The 21,831-nt window shown below is 41.8% G+C and overlaps 5 protein-coding genes across 8 annotated transcripts; 2 read left to right on the top strand and 3 right to left on the bottom strand.

Moving 5' to 3' along the window:
• Positions 1-1,272: 1,272 nt before the first annotated feature.
• Positions 1,273-5,054, bottom strand: LOC6611660. Of its 2 annotated transcripts, XM_002036159.2 has the most exons (3): positions 4,919-5,054; positions 4,312-4,429; positions 1,273-1,905 (listed from the first exon to the last, which is right to left on the bottom strand). In XM_002036159.2, exons 2-3 carry the CDS (start codon positions 4,370-4,372, stop codon positions 1,520-1,522), a joined length of 447 nt encoding a protein of 148 aa, XP_002036195.1. In that variant the 5' UTR covers positions 4,373-4,429; positions 4,919-5,054; the 3' UTR covers positions 1,273-1,519. The 2 variants fall into 2 exon arrangements, with proteins under 2 accessions (XP_002036195.1, XP_032583251.1); XM_032727360.1 differs by lacking the exons at positions 4,312-4,429; positions 4,919-5,054 and adding an exon at positions 2,021-2,037.
• Positions 5,055-8,225: 3,171 nt separating this feature from the next.
• Positions 8,226-11,488, top strand: LOC6611659. Its single transcript, XM_002036158.2, has 4 exons — positions 8,226-8,513; positions 10,452-10,625; positions 10,684-11,074; positions 11,135-11,488. The coding sequence occupies exons 1-3, from the start codon at positions 8,459-8,461 to the stop codon at positions 10,896-10,898; spliced, it is 444 nt and encodes a 147-aa protein (XP_002036194.1). The 5' UTR covers positions 8,226-8,458; the 3' UTR covers positions 10,899-11,074; positions 11,135-11,488.
• Positions 11,489-12,185: 697 nt separating this feature from the next.
• LOC6611658 (guanine nucleotide exchange factor MSS4 homolog) lies at positions 12,186-13,009 on the bottom strand. Its single transcript, XM_002036157.2, has 2 exons — positions 12,820-13,009; positions 12,186-12,762 (listed from the first exon to the last, which is right to left on the bottom strand). The coding sequence occupies exons 1-2, from the start codon at positions 12,940-12,942 to the stop codon at positions 12,517-12,519; spliced, it is 369 nt and encodes a 122-aa protein (XP_002036193.1). The 5' UTR covers positions 12,943-13,009; the 3' UTR covers positions 12,186-12,516.
• Positions 13,010-13,447: 438 nt separating this feature from the next.
• LOC6611657 (protein mitoshell) lies at positions 13,448-16,547 on the top strand. Of its 3 annotated transcripts, none has more exons than XM_032713912.1 (7): positions 13,448-13,555; positions 13,657-13,992; positions 14,057-14,291; positions 14,395-15,502; positions 15,560-15,706; positions 15,790-15,802; positions 15,982-16,072. In XM_032713912.1, the coding sequence occupies exons 2-6, from the start codon at positions 13,695-13,697 to the stop codon at positions 15,799-15,801; spliced, it is 1,800 nt and encodes a 599-aa protein (XP_032569803.1). In that variant the 5' UTR covers positions 13,448-13,555; positions 13,657-13,694; the 3' UTR covers position 15,802; positions 15,982-16,072. The 3 variants fall into 3 exon arrangements, with proteins under 3 accessions (XP_032569803.1, XP_032569802.1, XP_032569801.1); XM_032713911.1 differs by having other exon boundaries at positions 15,790-15,816; positions 15,982-16,069; XM_032713910.1 differs by lacking the exon at positions 15,790-15,802 and having other exon boundaries at positions 15,982-16,547.
• Positions 16,347-21,816, bottom strand: LOC6611656 (multidrug resistance-associated protein 7). Its single transcript, XM_002036155.2, has 5 exons — positions 21,303-21,816; positions 19,011-20,960; positions 18,247-18,947; positions 17,218-18,187; positions 16,347-17,152 (listed from the first exon to the last, which is right to left on the bottom strand). Exons 1-5 carry the CDS (start codon positions 21,664-21,666, stop codon positions 16,674-16,676), a joined length of 4,464 nt encoding a protein of 1,487 aa, XP_002036191.1. The 5' UTR covers positions 21,667-21,816; the 3' UTR covers positions 16,347-16,673.
• Between the last annotated feature and the right edge of the window lie 15 nt (positions 21,817-21,831).

Here is a 21,831-nt window from a genome sequence, read left to right as displayed (position 1 = left end):
CAATTTGGCGCGTAATGACATTTATTCCAGCTCGCTTTTATGATGCATAATGTGGAGTGGCTTTCAAGTGTGAACAATTTATGAAAAATATTTGTAAGGTAAAACTCTAACTATGCATATATATTTAAGAAAATGTATAATATATATGTAGATATGAGTAAAATCAATCAAAACCTTTGAATTCGATGACCATGAGTTCAAGATAAAGTTAAATCGGAACTAACTTAAGGTTGTACTACTTTAATATATGTTTAACCAACACTGTCTACACATCAAACAATTAAAGATATTGGGAAACCGTGGAAAAGTCAGTAACTAGCAGAAATAACAGTAATGAATGATTTGGAGAACGTTGTTGGCGAGGGCGCTCATTGAATTCAAAATCAATGTTTTTTATGTTGGCGCCACGCTGTCCACGAAAATAAAAGGAAGCCAACGACTGAGCAGACAGAAGAAAAGCCGCCAATGAGCCTGGGCAGGACGGGAGGCGGAGGAGGGCGTGGCCGAACCAGTGGGCTGATGGCTGGATGGGCGGTGGGGGCGGGGCGGATGCTGTTGCTGGGGCGCCACTGGGGCGGCAGAACGCACCCATAGACAAAAGCTGCAGAGCCATTTGAGCAGTTGAGCATTTGAGTTGGCGACGACAGAACACAAATGCTAACGCATGTAGGTCGACCAGAAGTTGTATTTGTATGTGTATCTCCTTGCGCATATCTGTGTGAGCGTGTTTTCACATCTATGTGTGTGTGTCTGCGAAGAACAAACAACAACACTCTGCGGCGCATTAAAGTCAAATAAATGGGCGACACGACGAGAAATCAATTTATATGAATTTTAAGTTCAATCATAAAAATTTACTTACATATTATCCTAATATTTAGGTACTATCTTAATAGTTGTTTTATACATTTGGAAGAACGTCCTCGTTTTCCGTTTTCAGTGTAATCCTGTGTTTGACTTAATGGGCCAACATGTCAGGGTTTCATGCTCATCCTCAACAATAAAACTAACAAAGTTGCCCTATTATTTTTGGCCTGCGTAGACAGTGACTTTGACTCTGGGCCACAAAACAATTTCTGCAGACATTTTGGCAGCAAGTAACAGGACGACAGACAGAGATGGAGCACAGGAAGTGGGAGCGAGACGGAGTGCGTGGGCGAGTCCTTGGTCAATTTAAGCGCTCGTCCTCCTCATTTGCCATGAAAAATTCGATTTTATACAATTGGCGACAAGTTCAGAATAAAAGAATGCAAATAAATCAAACTCCATAGATTTCTTTTAAATACGATGCTTATATTTTTATAGTAATTAAATACAAATACAGAATACAAGACTAAACGCGAAATAGCTGCCACGTATACATATCTAAATATGGCAAACAGCAAAGAACTTAGTGCAAAATATTTAAGACTTAGCTTAACCAGTTAGGATAAGGTACGTTTTGGATGCACGAAACAGGATGCAGGATGCAGGATGCAGAATGCAGAATGCAGGAGCTGAAGGTGAGCTGATCGATGACCTAATGCCTGAGCATGCTGGCCAGTGCCAGACTGACCACAGATCCAACCAGACTGTAGCCCAACTGGCAGACACTTAACAGGGAGCTGGCTCCATTGCATCCCTCGTCGGGACAGGTGCAGATGATCTGCTTGTAGCCCTCGTTGTCGGCGGTGAAGCAGGCGTTTTGGATCTTCTCCGGAACGAAGCCACAGCTCCGCTCGATCCTGCGCTCGTCATTCTGCTCGAAATTGATCACCGTCTTGCGGCAGAAGGCCACCTCGCCGCTGGGCGGGACGCAGTCCGTCAGGTACTGGTTGTCCCGCTGGGCACGAGGAGTGTTCACCACCAGGCCACCGCAATCCTCGTTGTCGTGCGAGTTGCACTGATGACACCGAATGGCATTCACTGCAAGGACAAACCAAACAGATACGTTTATTAATTGTTTTTAGTTCGTAATGGTGTAGTATATTTAAAAACAGTTCCATGAATTAGTATAGAAATTCATTTATTAATTAACTACTTTAGAAACTTCCAAATGGATGCATTTTGAATTCCGATTAGGTAGACCTCCGCTTTAATTAAACTACTTTTACCCTCGTCGACAGTAATTGGATACGTGCAGCCACTAATGGCATTCAAATGCCTCGCGATTCGCCCTTTTCAAAGTCCTCGTCCCACTGACAGAAATTGTTTTATTAGCTCCACCCACTGCCACCCCAAAAAATAATAGAAAAAAACACTCTGACTGACAAACCGAGTCCTTTTCAACTGCAGTAACCTGAATAATTGCATGTCAACTGCTTGGGGCCAACAAATAAATGCCGAAACATCCAGACTTTGGCACGCAAACCGTCAAGAACTCAACAAAAACTTGGCCTAAATTGATGCGAAGTGCAGTAACCCTAACTAAGGCATTTGGAAAATGCATTAAGAACAATATAAATATATTAAATAATAAATAAAATAAACAAATTTATGATTGAGCTAATAACAAATCTTTTGTTTCAAGCGTTTCTTACAACTTTATAATATGCGAAATTTCATAACCCTTCTTTAATTTTATATAGATTGATATTAATATAACTTGGTTAGATATTAAGCCAACTTGCCGTATTAAATAAATAATTAGTTCATTTAAAATTTAGTCGAATTAGGAAATTATCCTTTTCATTGGTCCGATTGCTCCTATTACCATATCCATTTTCCTTTCAGCTGGTTTGACAGTTTCCATTCAATTTGGTTTGGAATACGATGGGTAAACTTGAAGCCGTCACTCAGAGGAGAATTTTCCCATTGAAACCGATGAAAAGAAAAACTACATTTGCCAAAGGGCAAGGACATGCTTATTTGAAGGAACAGTAACCTGAAACTCTTTCTTGTAAACTCGAAATATGTCTGAGCTTTTGTCAGGATTACAAATGTCTAACAGGGCGTATGAGTAATATTATAACACTTTGCTTACTACTAACTAACTGGCGCAATTAATCCAGAGCAGTGCAAACAAAAATTCAGTAATAAAAAGTCACCTGCCATAAAAATCAGTAGTTGGAGTAGTAGTAGTGAAAACTGAACTGAATTTGCATTTCTAGCATTTGCCATTTGCATTTTACATTTGTTGCATATTCATGCGGCTTGGCAGTGAACTTGCGGGAAATGCGGAAAATCGGAAAAGCGGGAGGAAATCTCAACTGTTGCAACTTTTCGCCTGACAATTGTTCGCTAATGAAACGCGCTCTTCAGTTTGTCATGGAAAAGGTCGAGTGCTATTCACTCGCCGCTGGAATGCCCATAAACGTGCATATTTGCCCAACCGATTAATGGATCGAGGGTATATATATATATATGTACACAATATACATATTCAATATAAACACACATATGTTCGCGTGCAAATACATTCAATATTTAACGCCATTTAATGTTCCCTTAACGAGTGAGTGCGAGTCGCCGAATTGCTTGGACAATCAATTTACTCCAAGCGGTGGATTACAAACGGATTCGGGCAATTGTGTGTGCGTGTGCGCATCGCGCGGATAATTAGTTTAAACTCTCGGATTTTTTAAAACAATTAATAGTTAGCCAGAAGTGATACGTAGAATGATGAGGTAATTGCTGCAAACACTGTGGGCATCGCTTAATTATTGAACGTACAAGGAAAATCTAATAAGTTATAGCAAAATTTAACAAATAATAAATTAAGAAATAAAACATTTTAAATATTAACATTAACATTCAGTGAAGCAAATATTATTTTAAAAAATATTTAATATTAATTCATCATATCTTAGTACGATAAATCCCAATATCTAGTGCTTTTCATTTCAGAAATCAATAAGTATGGCCATTTATCATCATAAAAACACCTCTCATTTATGAACTTAGTATAGTTTTCTTTTCTGTAGAAAAATAAAAACTGTTCGATTTTTTGACGTTTAATTCGGGTAAATACTATTAAATTTGGCGCATGAATGGGCAGCATCAATTTTCTTGACAAGTTTTGGTGAGTCACGAATCAGTTTCCACCCCGCTGCTTATATGGCTTCATGTTTTGTGGTTGGTTTGAATGATTTCAACTAGGGAAAAATCAATCAATTGGCGAAAAACCAATTTTGACAATCTCTAAAGTGTTGGCCAACCAATTGGCCTTTTGTACGAAAATACATTGAAAGTGATTTTCAATTGATTAGCAAAACAAAAGCTAGCTGATTACTTTGAAACATAGAACACCACTTACACTGCAAATAATTCTAACTTAATGGTTATTTTTAAATTCCTATATTATCCATTTAACTGATAGGTAGAAAAACTTACCTGATAACAAATTGGCGGCCAAAACCAGGCACATGGCATAGACGTAGATTGTGATTGCCATTTTGTGGTTTTTGGTTGCAGCTACTAGATTTCCAATAGAATTTTTCCAACGCTGATGCTGCAAGGAGTATTAGATTTTCCCATTTAATTTATCAGAATTTTCTCTGTTTTTTGCATTGAGGTTTGTTTGTAATTTGATTAGCGCTAGAAGCGCTTTAATTAGCATTGCTCTGGTAATATTAATAATCTATAATTCTTTGTATACTACTCTTATTTACACTAGTAAACCGGTATCAGAACGTGGCTAATAAACGTGACAAGTGCCAGTACTGTGCTGATGCAACTTTTGGATTTTTTGAAGATTTGAATATTCAACGAGGCGGATTGCAACAAGTAGCTGCGAATATGCAAATTTAATTTAACTGTTTTGAATAAATTTTGTGTGCATTAAGTGAGTTGTGCACAGTTCAGGGGATTCTTGTTTAAATTACAAATAAATTCAAATTTGCTTTCTACTCATTACGGATTACAATGAATTATCGAAGTCATTGAAAACACTGGTTTTTCACAAACAAATTAAATCCTTTTAAAATGTAATTTCAATCACCTTTGATATTTTCAATTAAATGCCAAACAACTCTTTATGATCTCTTTATGATCTTAAGAAGTTACAGCACACAATTAAATTATTGTTGATTAATGCGAACGGACAACTGGACGCGAGCACCGTCGAGATGAATCTGAAAACTCGTATTTGACTTTTCGAAAAACGTTGATTTTTCAAAAAGCCATCTCAGTGCGAACTGAGAGCCGAGCAGAGTGGCTTCGGGAGAGCGAAGAGAGCGAGATCGGCCCTAAAGCCAGCAAATGGAAAATATGTGAAAACTTCCGTCAGTCGATCGTCGTATTATATCAACATATGTACTCACATACATAAGTTACATACATATAAGTGCGTCTATATAGGGGGATGCTACACAAGGTAGTTTCCACGCCGCATTGATAAGCTCCAGCTTCGGTTGGTTTCAGTTTGGTTCTTAACCCGAATGCAAAACACAGTCCAAATGGAATCCACCGGCTTGAACCAGTTAAGTTCGAATCGTGATGTCACTCGCAAACAGCTCCAAAATAAAATAAATAACATTGACCTAGCTTCTGAATACGCAGTTACTATGCCTATTAACAAAAGATATCCCTTGTTTAAGTAAAATTCCAATATGCAGCATAATATTGGTAGTATAAGCCAATAAAATGCAATAATGGCTAATATTTATAACTTTACATTATAATGTGAATTGTGAAGAACAAATTACTTATTATTTTCATAAACAAGTAATAGCTAATTCATTTGATAGGCTCGGAAGTTCCTAATGAAATCTCGAATTCGGGCCAAGATGTCATTGGCTCTGCAATGTTTTCCTATCGAGTGATCGTTTTGGTTCCGGTGAGCTGGGTTTTTGCGATAGGAGCACGTTCTGACCGCCATAACATGGACTGTACGAGCTCACTAGAAGGCCAGTTCCTTATCAACGGTGCTGATTAGTTAAAGCTGGTTCGCACCTCCAAAAACTCAGCTGTGGTGGTTCGGTCTAGTCCGCATCGGTGACGAAGTCAGACTTTCGGACTCATCTTAATTGGGAAAATCAGTGGATTCGTCTTATCTCTCTTCTAGTTCAAGGCAGTACCAATTTCTTGACTCATCATTATAAGTTATAAATGTTGCCTGATGTAGGTAGCTGTGTAGTGCATTCATTAGGTGTCCAATTCTGCAAACAATGCAACTAATTTTTAATTTCCACGCTGCATTGTGTGGAGCGCCAAGCTAAACTGAATATACAAATTCCGCGCTCAGTTGCCGGTTTTAGCCAGTTTGAAGTGGTTCGTGGTCGAAAACAGCTCTCCATGAAAAGTGGAAAATTTCCTTAACTTATAGTGATTGTGTGGAAAATTTAGGGAAATTAATTGTCCTATATTATGGTAAACTCTTCTTCCTTCTCGCGATTTCAATCGCCAGACTTCATGATTAATTGCGCATAAAAACGAAATTAATGCGAAGCCACAAAATACAAAAAAGTAAATAAATGAAACTCATTTTTTGGGGCTAATGCTCTAATTGAAACAAGGGGGAATTCTCACGATAAATAACCCATATTTTGTTAGAAGAGCTTTTAGTCGGTTCTTCAACTTAATAGACGCTACAGCTTAAAAGCTTAAGATTTCAAAGCTTCGCGTTTTAGTCCGGCTCAATGTTATTTAAATTTAAACAATTTGTTGCTTAATATGTTAGTCAACATTTTGATTATTCGTACTTTAACCCCAATCCAAAGCCAAAACTCTTTTCTTACTATCGCTATTTATAGTCGCAAACATTATTTAATGCAATCAATTGAGGGACATTACACAGAGAAATATTTATTTTAAATATAATTTATTAATATTTCTTTAAAATAAATTATATAAATAAAAAGTTGAATAGATAATTAAAAATATCTACTGTAGTAATAAGGATTTTTAGTCAATTTAACTGTGCCAAAATATTTGAAAAGAAAATATGCAATTTAGTAAAACATAGAAAAAAGGGTAAACTTCGAGTTGTAGAGTATGTTATAAAATTTTTTCCAAGTGTAAGTACAAACGAGACTGGGAGACAGGGTAACACAAATCTCCCCAAAGGGAAATCTGCCCCCACGGATTCCTCAATTTCGCGCACTGATTGGGGCACAAAAGCCAAGCAAACCGATCTGCAAAAATATATGTACATATATAGTGCATATAGTGAGTGAAAGAGAGACTTAATTCAATTGACCAGCGTCTTGGGGCAGCAATTTGTGCGACTTTGTGATAAGCAACGTGGCTGGAGCTCCAAGAGGAAGCCTGCGATTAAGCTTAATTAATCCACTGTGCGACTTCTCCGGCTGTTCGTTCACGTGCTCACGTCCTCATGATCTCCGGCTACGGATTGAGTGTCTGGACGCCTAGTTGAAGTGGCGCTCAGGGTTATGAGTGGATGAGGCGGATAGTCCAGTGCACTGCCTTCGGCTAATTGCAGGTTGTAATTGCGGCTACTTAAAAATACATAAATAAAATGTGAGCTGCCCAAATTAGAAGAAACAGAAGAGTATGTGATTAAGTGCACATTATTTTAATAAAATATGTAAACATGTATATATTTCAACACATTACAATTGAAAATACATTATCTGCCATTTTAGTGAACTATTCCAGGGAGCACGTTTAGCTTTTTAATATATTTGTTATTACAAACAATTAAATAAGCTTAGCTTAGCTAATTTTAGAAGCAAACAATTGATAAGCAATGTGCTGATTATTTTAGTTCCTCTTAAAATTTTAATTTTAATAATTAGTTATTAGATTAGTAAATCAACGAAAATTGCTTAATAAAAAAATCGATTTAATATAAAAACTGTTAATAAGTTTGTATTTTCCCTATGATAATATATAAAGAATTATTATAATAACATTCGAAATGATTTACATATATTTTAATTATATCTTGGCTTTATATGTTTTGTTAAAAAGTACCAAAATGTAATACAAATCTTTTGAAACCCCATCCCTGCAGACCAGTGTCGTTTGAGATACTTTTGCGGCCACACATTCGCATCTCCTGACTGCAAAAACACACACACACACATACACACACTATGAAAATCACAAAGAGGACGCACACTCGAAAGCTTCGCGGCCAAAAGCTCTCTGGCTGCAAGCTAAAAACTGAATCCGAGTTTCAGGCTGGGATTGGGTCTTCCTCCCAGCGACCACTAACCACCAACCACCGACCGCATCCCACCACCCACCGCCAGCCGATGCTATCCGATTCGACTCATCCGCCCCGTGGGCTGCCCGTCCGCAATTCGTGTTCCGTGGTAAATTTGTCGAGTGCGGCTGCTGCTTCGCCCAGTCGTTTGCCGTTTGTCAACCGTTAGCCAGCGTTTGCCGTGAGCGCTAGTTTCTTGCAAGGAATTTATATATATATATTAATATATATATAAAGTAGAAGCAAGTGATAGCAACTGAATCTGAATCCGCAAAATCTGTGTATAAATTAGTCGCCAGAAACCCAAATAGTTCAACTAATACTATTTAGTGTTCAGCTAAAAAGTGTTTCAAGCATATTTCAACAAAAATGCAGTACATCTATGTGATTAGTGCGCTGATTTTGGCCATCGCCGTGCAGCAAGGTAAAAGGATTTAAGTCAACGGACTTCCGACGCGACGCGCTTACACCGATTACATAACGGAAGATATGATATGGATGGGCGAAACGATGAAGGGGAGGGGCTGCTTCCTGGGGGCGTAGGGGAAATTGGGAGAGCTTGTGGCGTCAGGACGGCGCCACAGTCAAAAGGCCAGAGTATCTGGAGTATCCAGAGTAGCCGGTCGTCGTGGCGCCTTTTTGTCCACCCCGCTGAGTAATATTTGCATTCAATAGATATGTATGCATGTATGTAGATATACTTTGGGTGTTGTGAGCTCTCTCTCCTTTCGAGGAGCAAACTTTTTTCTCTACTTCAGTTGCTGGCTCTCTGCCACAGCTTTTTTCCTGAGCTGGGAAAAAACGGAAATATGAGAAGGATGTGGAGGGGGAGCAGGCGGAGATTTCCCTGGGTTCCTGGCACGTTGACATCTTTCAATTAAAACAGATAATAATTAGCACACAGTGTACTATGCTTTCGCAAAGGATAATTGCGAGCAACTGGATGTAGCTCCAAGTTTTTCCTTCCTCCTTTTAAGTTTCCCACATATGTACGTGTGTGTGTGTATGTGCAAGGATTATGTAGGACATGCGCACTCTATTTGGTTAAAGGTCCTGGGGGCCAATTGCAGTTACCCGATATACCCAAAACCAAAATCCGCTCAGAGACTTATATAAAAATAAATTTAATTACTGTTTCATAAGGAAACTTAAAACCTGGGAAATTTTAACTTTCTGTCAGGGAATTCATGTGTATATGCATACCCATATTTTTCGCGTTCTATGCAATTCAATCAATGCAATTGACGACTATTTATATACTTTAATAAACCTTAATTGGTCATGACTAAGTGTAAACGTATGTATTTCCATGAATATGGATGTATTTCCATGAAAACTTGTTGGAAAAAGGGTTGCAAGAGCATATGTCTCATATTTAATAAACAGATCGAAAATATTAGTTAGTTTTGAAACTTTATCCATATGTCTATGAATCATCTGAATATTGCAATCCTTTGTCGCGATGAGCTTCCAGCTCTTAGAGTATCTAGACCAGCCTCGTGGAGTGTTTCATCTTACAGAGGACCTTTTCCCATTGTTCTCAAGCATCTTCGCCCCGAAGTAGGCAGCACATTCTTTTCCGCCCTGCTTATGTAACCCAAATGGACGGAGAATAATAGACAGTAGTACTGGGCGGTGGCGGCGAGGTGAGGCAAAGTTATTCGAGTCCATTAGCAATGTCGATGGCTCAATTAGCAAGGCACTCCTAAGAGCCTCGCAGTCTGGCACTAATGGAGGCGTCGATGGAACCGCTGCCATACCCGGGTGGAGATCACTGGCATATCCATGCCATTGTGCCACTTTTGACACAGCGTGAGGCAAAAGCGCATCGCAGGTTGCACACAAGTGTTTCCACGGCGGAGCAGGTGGTGGTACCCATTCTGGCGGACATTTCCAGCTCGTACATACATATGTACATATATTCGGAAAATTAAATAATGCGAATCTCGTGTCGCGCACGACCTTAAATTCAATTTAGCTGGACGGTACACAAGTAATCACTAGCCGCAGCGATCTCTTTATATCGCATTTGTTTACACGCCTGTTTCTTTCAGATTCGCTTGTTTTGTGAAACTATTAAGGTTAAGCATATGCTGCTGCCAATGGAAATTTTCTAATTGGCATTAACTATGGCTTTGTGTCCATTAGGCAAAAGATTGCAAGTGGGGTAAAAAAAAGAAAGGAGGCAGCTAAAAGGAAACTAATGGATGCACAAATGCAATTACAATTAAGGAAACGCTTTGTAGGGACACTAAATAAGAACTAAGTGGGGAAATAGAAAGGATATATCTAAATCGTAGTTACTGAGATAGTTTACTTGATATATTTTCGAAATTTATCATAAATAACTTCATTGTTTCAGGATATGCCATCAAGTGCTTTGTCTGCAACAGCCACAAAGACGCCAACTGTGCGCTGGACATACCGCCGGACAATCTGCTGAAGGACTGCGATGAGCAGTACTCGTCCCGCGGCAAGGGGATTCCCACGTACTGCCGCAAGATTACGCAGATCATCGAGTTCTCGGTGAACAGCCGTGAGTAGAACAATGTGAATGGATGATAGTCTAGACAATGACAACAATCGCATTGCAGTGCCTCCGGATAGCCGTGTGATTAGGACCTGTGCCTATCAAAACCAGACCTCCACCAACTATTGCTATCAGCGTGCCGGCTTTGGTGGTCGGCAGGTGGTCTGCTCCTGCGATACGGATAACTGCAACGGAGCCGGAGCGATGGGCGCATCGGCGGTGGGCGTGGCAGCCATGGTGGGCCTCCTGCTGAGCGCCCGTCAGTATCTGCAGCGTTAAAGACGAGAATCGAGGGTGTCCCTCAGTTGTTTTTGTTTGTTTTATCGATGCATCCACCCAGTTTTTCTTTCGTATTGCTGCTGCTGACTCTTTGACTTCTGTGACACTTTCACCGCTTTCTCCCGCCCCCCTCACATCATCAACAAGGTCCACTCGCAGAGCTGCTCCAGAGCCAGGTACTAAATGGAATCCAACCTTAACTGAATAAAATCTTAGTTAATATTATATATTTTCAGCTCTGGCCCAGCCTGATTTTGTAACATTTTTTGAATGGAGAACCGTAAAAGCTTTATACAAAGTATTGAATAATAACATAATTCCCTAAATAGAAGTGTATATAAAAAACCAAAGAGAGCATGTAAACAATTGGCCAATATAATCGTTCAAATCTTTTTACATTAACAGGCATTTTGCAACTAACGTATTAAACGAAATCAAGGAAAATAACGAATAAATAAAACTAAACCCTACCGCAGTTGAAAGTATTAAACAAATCGAAAATAACGAATAAGTCAAAGATGGCCACAAAGCTAACGATGTTAAAATTTAAGGTTACACACAAAATAAAAGTAGTACATAATAAATGTTAACACTCTTCGCCTAAGTTTGTCTATTTTTATTTAACACAAGACTCGAACTAAATTTCGGCAATAGCTAACATTAAAAAATTTAAACGTAATGCTCAACGAGGCGAACACTTCATAGAATAATTAGCAAGCAATTGGGTTGAAGGTCGTCCCTGGATAACCCAAAATGATAGTTGTGACACGCTTAGGGGCGACGACCACGCCCAGCCCACATCTCCGCACTCCCGAGGGGAAAACACTCGTTGTTGTAACCAACTGCCAAAAAGGATAACTTTGAAGTCGTTTCATCTACCGCATAGGCACCACCACCCAGCAATGAGAAAATGAATACCAAACTATTGGGATTTCCAGTAGGGGAAACACCAATGAAACCTTTTGTCCAAAGTAGCAAATAATTGCAGATTGCAGAATCAATGAAATACATTAAAACGTTACACAAACCGAAGCAACAAATACATTGTTTTTAGTTCTTTTAGCATAATAACAGTTTATAGTAAAAATTTTTTTAGTTAAGAATCTCCTCTTAAATGCAATATTTGTAATGCAATAAAATTGTAAAATGTTTAAAGTGAAAAACAATAAATATGAATACAAAAGAGCGATGTTTTTAACGACCAGGGGTCAGTGTGCAGAGGGTAAAGTTTTCTGAGATTTAAAAACGCAAGTCTTAACGAATAACTAAATAATTACTAATTTAAAATGCTTGCACAATCTTTTGCTAACCAGGCACGCAAAAACGTTTTATTTCGCTTAAATCTAAACTCGACAAACTAGGCCTTCGATTTCACGAATTTTCAGCGAATTCGCTTGCCAATCTTTACTAAAAGCATAGATACTTGAGGTAACTAGAGGATGGTAGTGTACAAATAGTGCATGTTTAAGGAAATACTCAATTACTTCACCCTAACTAAATAAAAGTAAATCGCTTCTATTCCGTAGCCAGGAAAACTGATTCATTAAAGATAAGCGGACAAGTGGCATGGTAAAATGGATTGCAAGAGACTGGACACAAGTGTTTAGCATCGCTGCAGCTAGGTGTCCTTGTGCACCACCCTCTTGAGGGCCAGGTAGCAGTGTCGGGTGCTCAGATCATGGTAGCCCACGGGTCCTCGCTCGCAGTCCGCGCAAACCAGGAACTTTCTGCCGTCCACCGTATTGGAGAAGCCGATGTTCTCGAACGTCATCATGTCCTTGACCAGCCAGAAGTCCTTCAGTGGCTCGCTGTTTAGGCTGTCCGCCGATCGATCCTGCTTCTGCATCATCAGCGGCACATCCACCTGGCCGCAAAGAAACGTAAACAATTGGATTGTTTGCACAGTCAGAAGGGCACTTACCTCCTCCTGATTGTAGGTGCCCTCTTGGGCTTTCAGCATCAAGCTGTTGCAAAACTGGCAGCGCACATTTGATTTGTTTTTCCCATCGGTGATTTGCTCGCTAAAATCAGCTTCCTCTGTCATTTTTTGTGGAACTGTCTTAATTTTGCACCAAATGCATAAAATGTAATCAGTTGATCCCCAAGCAGACGCTTTACAACACTGTCTCGTTGAGTGGTCACATTGTCTCGTTATCGATAGACAATACTTATCGCCGCCGTTAAGACACAAAATTCAAAAAAGGGGTTTCCGTTCTTACCAACAATAGTAGGTAATATAAGTAAAAACACTCAAATGAGGTATATCTACTGTGCTAAACAGAATTTCACTTCATTAAAACGTTTTTAAACATTAAAATTATCTTTATTTTATCATTATCTTATCACAATCATCACAATGATTCGCCCAAATATAATAATAGAGCCGATAATCTCTGTCAAACTATGAGATGGCTATCTGAATACCCTGTAAAAATATTGTAACTCAACTCCATCCCAGAGCTTTGGTCCTACTAAAAGCATGCGATAATAGAATTGAAAGGCGATAGCTTTTTCGATTGATTGGCAACTCTGGTGAACGTTTTGAAAAGAATTTCCTTTTCTGTTCTGAATTCCTAGAGAGCAGACGGGTCTTACTTTTAGTGAAATTATCGGCACCTGCCACTGTGTAGTTAGGGGATACCAACACTTCAGTCCGTGTAAGTTGCCGCAGTGACTCGACAAAATCCACATGTGATTTGGATAGGATAACCTAAAAATCGAGAAACGAATTCTAAGCATTTCTGTTTGCCTTCGCCAGTTTTTTTTTTTATTCCGATTTAGAACCCAGGCAGGATCATGAACATACCCATTTACCAAGTGCCCTCGGTGACCATGCAGTCGCTGCACCAGCAATCTTTGTACCAGCAAACCTATTTGGATCGCAATCGCATGGTCACCGATGTATTTGTGCAGGAACACGTTTCGCAGAGCTCTTGGTCAATGGCCGGTTCATCGGCTGTTTTTATACCAGGCCCCATTATAACCGGTAGTACCCATGGACACTGCCATCATAGCACGACAGTTTCGACTGTATGTCCTCCATTTGCGGCCTATATGCCCTTTCCAGGCATGCAGTACTATGCGGCAAGCTCAGGTGAGTTCTGTTTACCACTATTGTTTTTGTCCGCCATTCATTGCGTACCACCACCTCCCTCCAGCCACGATGAACGCCTATGGCCATAATCAGGTGTATTCTTCTCGTGCTTCGTCCTCCGTCGGTTTCTATTTGCCACAGTACCATGCAAGCGGCAATCATGTACAGCCGAAAAAGATATTCTGTGCGGCTCAAACGCAGACCCAGGAGCCGGTTAAGACCAGTTACGATGTGGGCACCCAGGTGGATTTGGATGCTGAAGAAATTCGCTCGGAGGCTAGGAAGCCAAAACCAGAAAGGTAAGGCTAAATCCTCTTAAAAAAAAAATAAATATACTACCATTGTTTGCATTAATAGAGTAATTTTGTATTAAGACTTAAAAATAATAATAAAACGTTTCAGTGTTGTTCCTGAAGAATCGAGCATTAGTTCATTGGAAAGCGGCGCAGGCGATGGTTTGGGAGTCCAAAAAACGCTGCGCAACTCGGAGATAAAGCTGCTGGAGCAGCGCCTCCATGATATTACCAGAGTTTCACTGCATGGCAGTGAGATAGCCGAACTCCTGGCCAATGCCCATCGCAATCGTCCGTGCTTCAAGAAGATCGATACCCTGTGTGCCCGCCTGAAGCAGGATCTACTGCGTCCGGATGGCGTGCTGCCAAATATAAACTCACAGGGCATTGCTTGGGCCGTTAAGGATTTCATATTCGTCTTCACCCGCATTGTAAATGCCTGGGTCATACTGAAGGGCTACGTGTATAACACACCCGATGCTTTGAACAAGATTAAAGATGAGCTACCGATGGGCTTTATGGCTTCCTTTGATTCTTGGCAGGTCGCGACCCTGTCCATCGTTAAGATGATTATAAAATCCTTTGTAAATCTGGATGAGCTGCTGCAGAAGCAGAAAAACAGCTTTTCCGGAAAGGATGGGGCTCCAATTAACCAAAGCAATAGCATCTCTCTAAAAAGTTTTATAGATAGCAACGATAGCAGCGGCTTGGGACAGAAGTACCAGGGCATGACTACTGGACATGGCCCCAGTGCCTTTAGTACACCGCATACTCAAATACGGAATGCAGATTCAAAAGACCAAGAGCCCACTTCATCTGCACTTTACAAACCGAAATGTGCATTAAATCTGAACTATCTGTACACCATGATTGAGGATTCGGAGGAAACTCAACGCCATGTAGATGCTAATGGTACTTATCTGAAGACCGGAACGTATCAACCACTGCAAAAGGAATCGAAGCCACTGGAGATGCCGCCAGCAAAGCCAATGGAGCCGATTGCTACCCAGAAGGCTTTGTCATCTCAAGAGATTCCCAACGCTTCAACTCCGAAATCATCTCCACAGTCGGAGCGTCCGCGAGATGTGAGGGCGTACACGAATCCATTTAGCGCTATCGGAAAAGAGATTACCCGGCAGCTGTACGAGTTCAGTGACCGTGTCATGGAGCTGAAAAACTTGGAGCGCTTCTTTAAGAAGCAGTTCACTCGCAACTATGTCAGTTATCTTTGTTAAGTTCCCTACAGCTGCCCATTAATTGAACTACCATTTTAGTACCCAAATTTTTATCAGCATTGCCAGGATGATTTTATAGACGTGCGTGCCATTATTATGCGGTGCGAGAATTCCACGTACCATCACATTTATCAGGCTATCCATGATCTGCGCCGGATCATCTTTACGGTGCGCTGTTACCTTCAGGTATTGGCTTGATTCCATGCAACCGTCTGTTACACTCTATACAACTTTTTATTTTTGAATGCCATCCGCTGCTGCATTTATAGGTCAAGGAGTAAGGTATCCAATCCAAGGTATCAGTATGAGTGGGCCATTTAATGAACTAATGTACTAATCACTGGTCTCATTCGGGCACTAATCTCATATATAACCTATTAACCAGATCACCAATTAACTATTCACCACTTGTGCACAACCAGCAAAGCGCATTACTTATAATGATTTTATGATTATCCCAGATGTACACGGACGAGAACTTACTCCACTACATCGATCTCTACGAGCGCTCTGTGAACGACATGCTGTCCAAGCCGCCACACTATCCCAACCAGTTTGATCACATCATGGGCAGGCCAGGCGAAAAGCTCTTCAACTATGAAATTTAAGTGAAACAGTATTGACATTGTGATCATCAACTGAGATTTAAGCGATTTTTGCCGCTTATTTAGCATTTACACGCGTGGGTGGGTTAAGTAGATTCATTTAATTTCGAAATCAATTAGGCAGACCACAGTGAATTAACCCAAATTTTGAAAAATCCATAATTTAATGTTAATTAACTGAAAATAGTGTTAAATCCGATTCATCAATACCATAACTCCCGTTCTTTGGTCGCGACATTTATTCAGCATGTAATTCATACAGGTCTTATATTTTATAATGTAGTATTTATAACATCTTTTTTTGTACACATTGTACGGATCTAACTGCATTTTGTTAAATTCACTACAAAAATGGCATGTCAATCAAATTTAAATTTGTACAATTAAATAAAAATCGCGAAGTGATGCTAGATCGAATGTAATTTCGGATGTAACTCAAAATGGAATCGTTAGGAACACAAGTATAATATAAATTAAACAAAACAATAAATAAAATGGTATAGCAATTGACTTATATACAATTGGTAGTTAATAATCGTTACTTAGTGCTAATTCGATCTGATAAATTCCCCTGGATTGATGTCCTGCGCCAATAGCATGCCATAAAAAATAGTGGAGCTATCGGATGCCAGGCTTTGGGGATTGCCTTCCTCACAAATCCGTCCATCATCCAGCACTATTATACGATCCATGGCGTGCAGTCCTCGCAGGCGATGTGCGATGAAGAGGAGCGTGCAACTCTTGAAGGCATTTCTTAAGGCCTGCTGAATACTCAGATCAGATTCGTCGTCTAAGTTCGAGGTGCCCTCGTCGATGGCCACCACCTTGGCGTTTTTCAGCAGGGCCCTGGCCAAACAAAGAAGTTGCCTTTGACCGGCGGATAGGTTGTTGCCACACGTCTCAACTTTTCCATCCAATCCGCCCAACTGCTGAACGAGCAGAGTGGCCGCTGCGGAGTTCTTAATGGCATGCCAGATCTCCGAGTCGTAGAAACCATGACGCGGATCCAGATTTTCCCGCACGGTGCCTGAGGAATGGTGTAAATATGTCAGTTTCTAATAGGAGTTCATATTCAAAAATCGTTATACTGACCTTCAAAGAGGAAGGGCTCCTGAGTGATAACTCCTATTCGTTCCCTGAGCACACTCAATGACAATGTTTTTAGATTCACCTGATCCAATCGAATCTCTCCGTGCGACAATGGTGCCACCCGCAGTAGTGCAGCCAAGACAGACGTCTTACCAGCTCCAGTGCGTCCAACGATGCCAATCCGCTCAAAGGCTTCGGTTTGAAAGGTTATACCTCGCAAAGCCGGCGCCAAGTGCTCTCTGTAGCTTAGTTGGACTTCCCGAAAACTTAGAACTCCTTGGGTAGGCCATCCAAAAGGAGGCTCAGCACTTCCGGATGCATTCTGCTCTTCCTCCAGCTGCAGATACTGATCTATACGCTCAACTGCGACCAGTTCCTGCTCTGTTTCAGCCACAGCATGAAGTAGATCTCCCAATTGACCAGTTATGGAGAGAGCGTATGAGATGCATAGACCCACCAAGCCAGGATTCGTTGTGTGAGAGGCTGTAATGGCAGCCAGAAGACCGGCTCCTCCGACAAGTAGCGTTCCCAGGAACTGAAGTCGCAGAGCTAGCCATTGTTGCGCAGCTGACTGTGTCAACTGGGCCTTTATGCTCTCCTCGAGTTTTACTTGGAAATCCCGTTGAAATCTCGGACTAGCTCGCATACTCCTTATTGTCGTCAAGCCCTGCAGAGTCTCAGTAAAATGAGTGTAAAGCGGTGACATTGCATTGCTCGATAATCGTTTGATGTCCCTGGAGGCGTGCCGATATCGCTGCTGTAAGCTTAGGTAGATGGGCACCATGGGTATAATCACTAATCCCAGCCAAGGCATCGCATATAGGCTGACACAGAGAGCTCCTACTAAGCCAGCAAGTTGCGCCAATAGAATATTCAAAATGAATGGCAGCGAATCGTCCACAGTGTTGGTGTCGGATGAGAATCGGTTCAGTATGCGTCCCACTGAGGTGATGTCAAAGAAGTTGAATTTAGCCTGAAGTATGGGTTTGTATTAAACGTTTTCTTTAGATAATAAGTTTGTAAATTACTTACAAACATGACTTTCTTCAGTAGCTTTTCGTGCATAAAGATGGCCGCTTTTATTCCAGCGTAGGCAAACAGAAACGCCCTGGCCAAAGTCACCAAGGAATTGCTCACAGCAATGGCGGTGAAAATGCTCAAATAGAACTTTGTTGTGTGGCCAGACTCTGTTTCATTGCCCACTGACGGTCGCATAAGAATGTGATCCAGGGATGTGTCGTTCTTGTGGGGATCCAAGGTTGTTTCAGTGACCCAATAAGCCAGCCAGGCATCACTTAAGTTCCGTGTCAATTGCATGAGGACTACTGATAGCAGAACAGTAAATGCCAGTGGGGAAGTCACAGCCTTCCAGTAGCATGTAAAAACGTTTCCAGAAAGATGTCCGTACTCCCTTGATTCTTCCAAAAGCAGACTATCCACACTCTTTTTGTCGTCCTGGTTGGATAACTCCACCGAACGTCGCCTGGCTGTTGGTTCCTGCTCATCGTCCGCGTCTTCATCCAGGCTCAAGTCAATGCTCTGGGTCATGTATTCACTCGGAAGAAGTTGACCATCCTTCACCTGAAGAATCTGATTGGCGTGGAAAAACAATTGAATATTTCGTGTGACCACAATGCGCGTTTTGTGCTTAAGAAGTCGCAGGATACAGTGCTTAATGATATGCCTGCCCACATGGGCATCCAAGGAGGAGAGCACGTCGTCCAGGAGGTAAACTATGAATAGAGTATGATATTAAATTAGTTGGAAACTAGAAAACATATCCATGAAGTACTAACCCTTTTTATCCTGATAAACCGCTCTTGCCAGTGCAACTCTGGCTCTCTGGCCTCCCGAAAGTGTTCTTCCATTCTCACCGACACCGACAAGATCGCCTCCAAGGATTTGGAGATCCTCCTCCAAAGCGCAGGCATGCAAAACAGTCTTATACCACTGTTCGTCAAACTGGGCGCCCCAAACGATGTTGTCCCTGATGGTGCCCCTTTGGAGCCAAGGTGACTGGGGCACGTAACCAAATCCAGTGGTCAATTCCTGGACGCACACCTCGCCATCGGTGCACTGCAGATTGGCCACAATGGCAGATAGAAAGCTACTCTTACCACCACCCACAGGTCCTTCGATGCACACAAGCTGTCCCGCCTTTATGTCCACATTTATATCCTTCATGCGGAATGGAGTTGGAGATGTCTGTTCATCGCTATCATGGCAGAAACTGGCGCACTTCATCTGCAGCACACTGGCTTTTGGAGCATCCAAAGGCGCATCATCTCCTGCTCCAGATCCCCCGCTTCCTCTCATTATGGGATTATAGTACGATGAATAATCCAAATTGGGCACATCCATCAGTTGTTGGACTCTCTTAATGGAAACCCAGGCTTCAATTAAACCATTGAGCACCCATGGAAAGGCATTCAATGGTCCAATGAGCATATAGAGCAAGGCCACGCTCGTATAGGTGGTAGAAGCTATCAACTGATTTCCCATTAGTACGGATACGCCAAAGGTGAGCAGGCACATAAGCACGGGAGTGGTGGCCCAAAAGTAAACGCACATGGCATCCAGATATTTCCTTTTCGATAAAAATCGCAGCTCCTCCTGGCGGAGCCCCCGTATCTTTGTTATGAATATATCCTCCCAGGCATTGATCTTGATTTGCTTGGCTCCTTGCATTGTTTCCGTCGTGGCAGATAACCTTGCATCCTTGGCGGTCATCAGACCACTTGAAAATATGCCAATCCTCTTGGCCAGCCATCTATTAATTGGAATCAGAAGAGCAGCGAATATTACTCCCGCCAGAAAGGCTGCTCCTAGTTGAAGATACAGCAAGTACAATGTGGTAAACAGCTTGAAGGGAATGCTCCAGAAGAAGTGAAAACTTATGCAGGAGTTCACAATCCTATCTGTATCCGTTGACATAAGATTTAGCAAATCTGGCTTGGATTCCTTCAAGCCTCTCGCCTCTAGTGCTTTCCTGTATATGGAGTTGACCACTCCCACTCGCATTTTCATCGAAACCATGGCCATGCGCCAGTCGAAGTGGGTGGCACACACAGCCGACAGCAATGTGCTGCCGAATAGACCCAAGGCATAATAATAAACTTGATTGGGATCTGTGTGATCCTGTCGGAGTAGTCCTCCGAGCAGTAGAGGTCCAGCAAAGCCACTCAAGTCGGCGATCAATCGAAGAATTCCAATAAGGTAAAACTCCACACCGAAGCATCTATGCAGTGCTCTCCATAAACTTTGCGATTGCGAAAGAGCCAAGTGCAATTTCTCGCTTAGTCGTGTAATGTTTAGGGCGTCTGGAAGATCAAATAGATCCTCAATCTTTCTCAGCTTTCCAGCCACTCCTTTCAAGATAAGGGGCTGAACCCAGTGGAAGAGGAAACGCGATCCCAAATTGGCTTCGTCCTGTGCGTGACCCAAGTGGCTCTCATTCAGATCGAATTGAAAGTAGGTATATCGCTGGGATAGCAGGGCCTCATCCTCTCTGGAAGAAGCTCCTGATCTGGGCAAATTGGAGTAAACAGCACTTCCTTTTGGTATTAAGGTGGCTCCAAATAGGAGATCGCAGACCAGCGTGGCCAAACTCCAGGGCCACCAGTTAAAGTGCCGACTTGTCCGCAGCCAGACTGCATCCAAAACCACTACTGTGAGCCAAACGACATTGATTAGCAGCGATCCCCGATGACTAAGCTCTCCATATTGACGGGCTGTCAGTAGGAAACCTGTGAGTGGGGGAGGAACAGGAAAACTGATTAGCGAAGGGGTCATATATTATTGTTTGTAGACTTATCATTTTATTGCAGAATACTACTTTTCTGTAGAATTCTACTTTTTTTCTCCTATTTAACAGACAACAGAAAACGACTTTTGTGCAAATAAACGTGCCATAAAGTTAAAACGTTTTAAGCATTAAACTGATAAGGAATTACATATTTGTATTTGATAAAAAGAAAGTCGGATATACAATCGCAGCCCCTAAAAGGGAAACCCGGAACGTGCCCGCATATGCACCTAAGATATTGAATTGATTTAAACCCCCGGAGAGAGGAAAACCGCACACTCACCGCTGTGAACCACCCACATAATGCATTCGGCACTGACAACCAGCAGATCCGCCGCAAACAGTTCAATGCCCTGCTGGTGGAAGGCGAACACCTTGGCTACCGGTAGCAGGGCCAGTACCATGGCCAGGAAGGTACGGATCCAAAGCATACGCAGTTGCAATCCGTTACGGACGACGGGTCGTGACTGATGGCCGAAATTGTAGGCGGATATGGCGGCGAAGACCGTGTACACGGGTAGCTGGAGCAGGATCTCCTGGAAGCAGGGCAGCAGATCGTTGGTCTCGTTGGCGAACGGCTTCAGTCCCGTGGGACAGAACTGCGTCCAGTTCCAGGCAAAATCGCCCCAGTCCACCACCGACGACATCTCGATCGAAATCTTTGATGGATTCTTCGGTCTTCCGCTAGACTTGCTCAGTTAGTCATCGCTGCCTGCACATTTGCACCACTGAACCACCGAGTGGCGTTAAACAAAGCGATAAAAACAACAATTGGACCTCAGATAAAGTTCGTAATGAAAATACAGCCGCTA

The sequence above is a fragment of the Drosophila sechellia genome, chromosome 2L (genome assembly GCF_004382195.2).
Source record: "Drosophila sechellia strain sech25 chromosome 2L, ASM438219v1, whole genome shotgun sequence".
Lineage (NCBI taxonomy): Eukaryota > Metazoa > Arthropoda > Insecta > Diptera > Drosophilidae > Drosophila > Drosophila sechellia.
The sequence above is the reverse complement of the archived record's forward strand: the minus strand, read 5'-3'. Positions and strand labels throughout refer to the sequence as shown.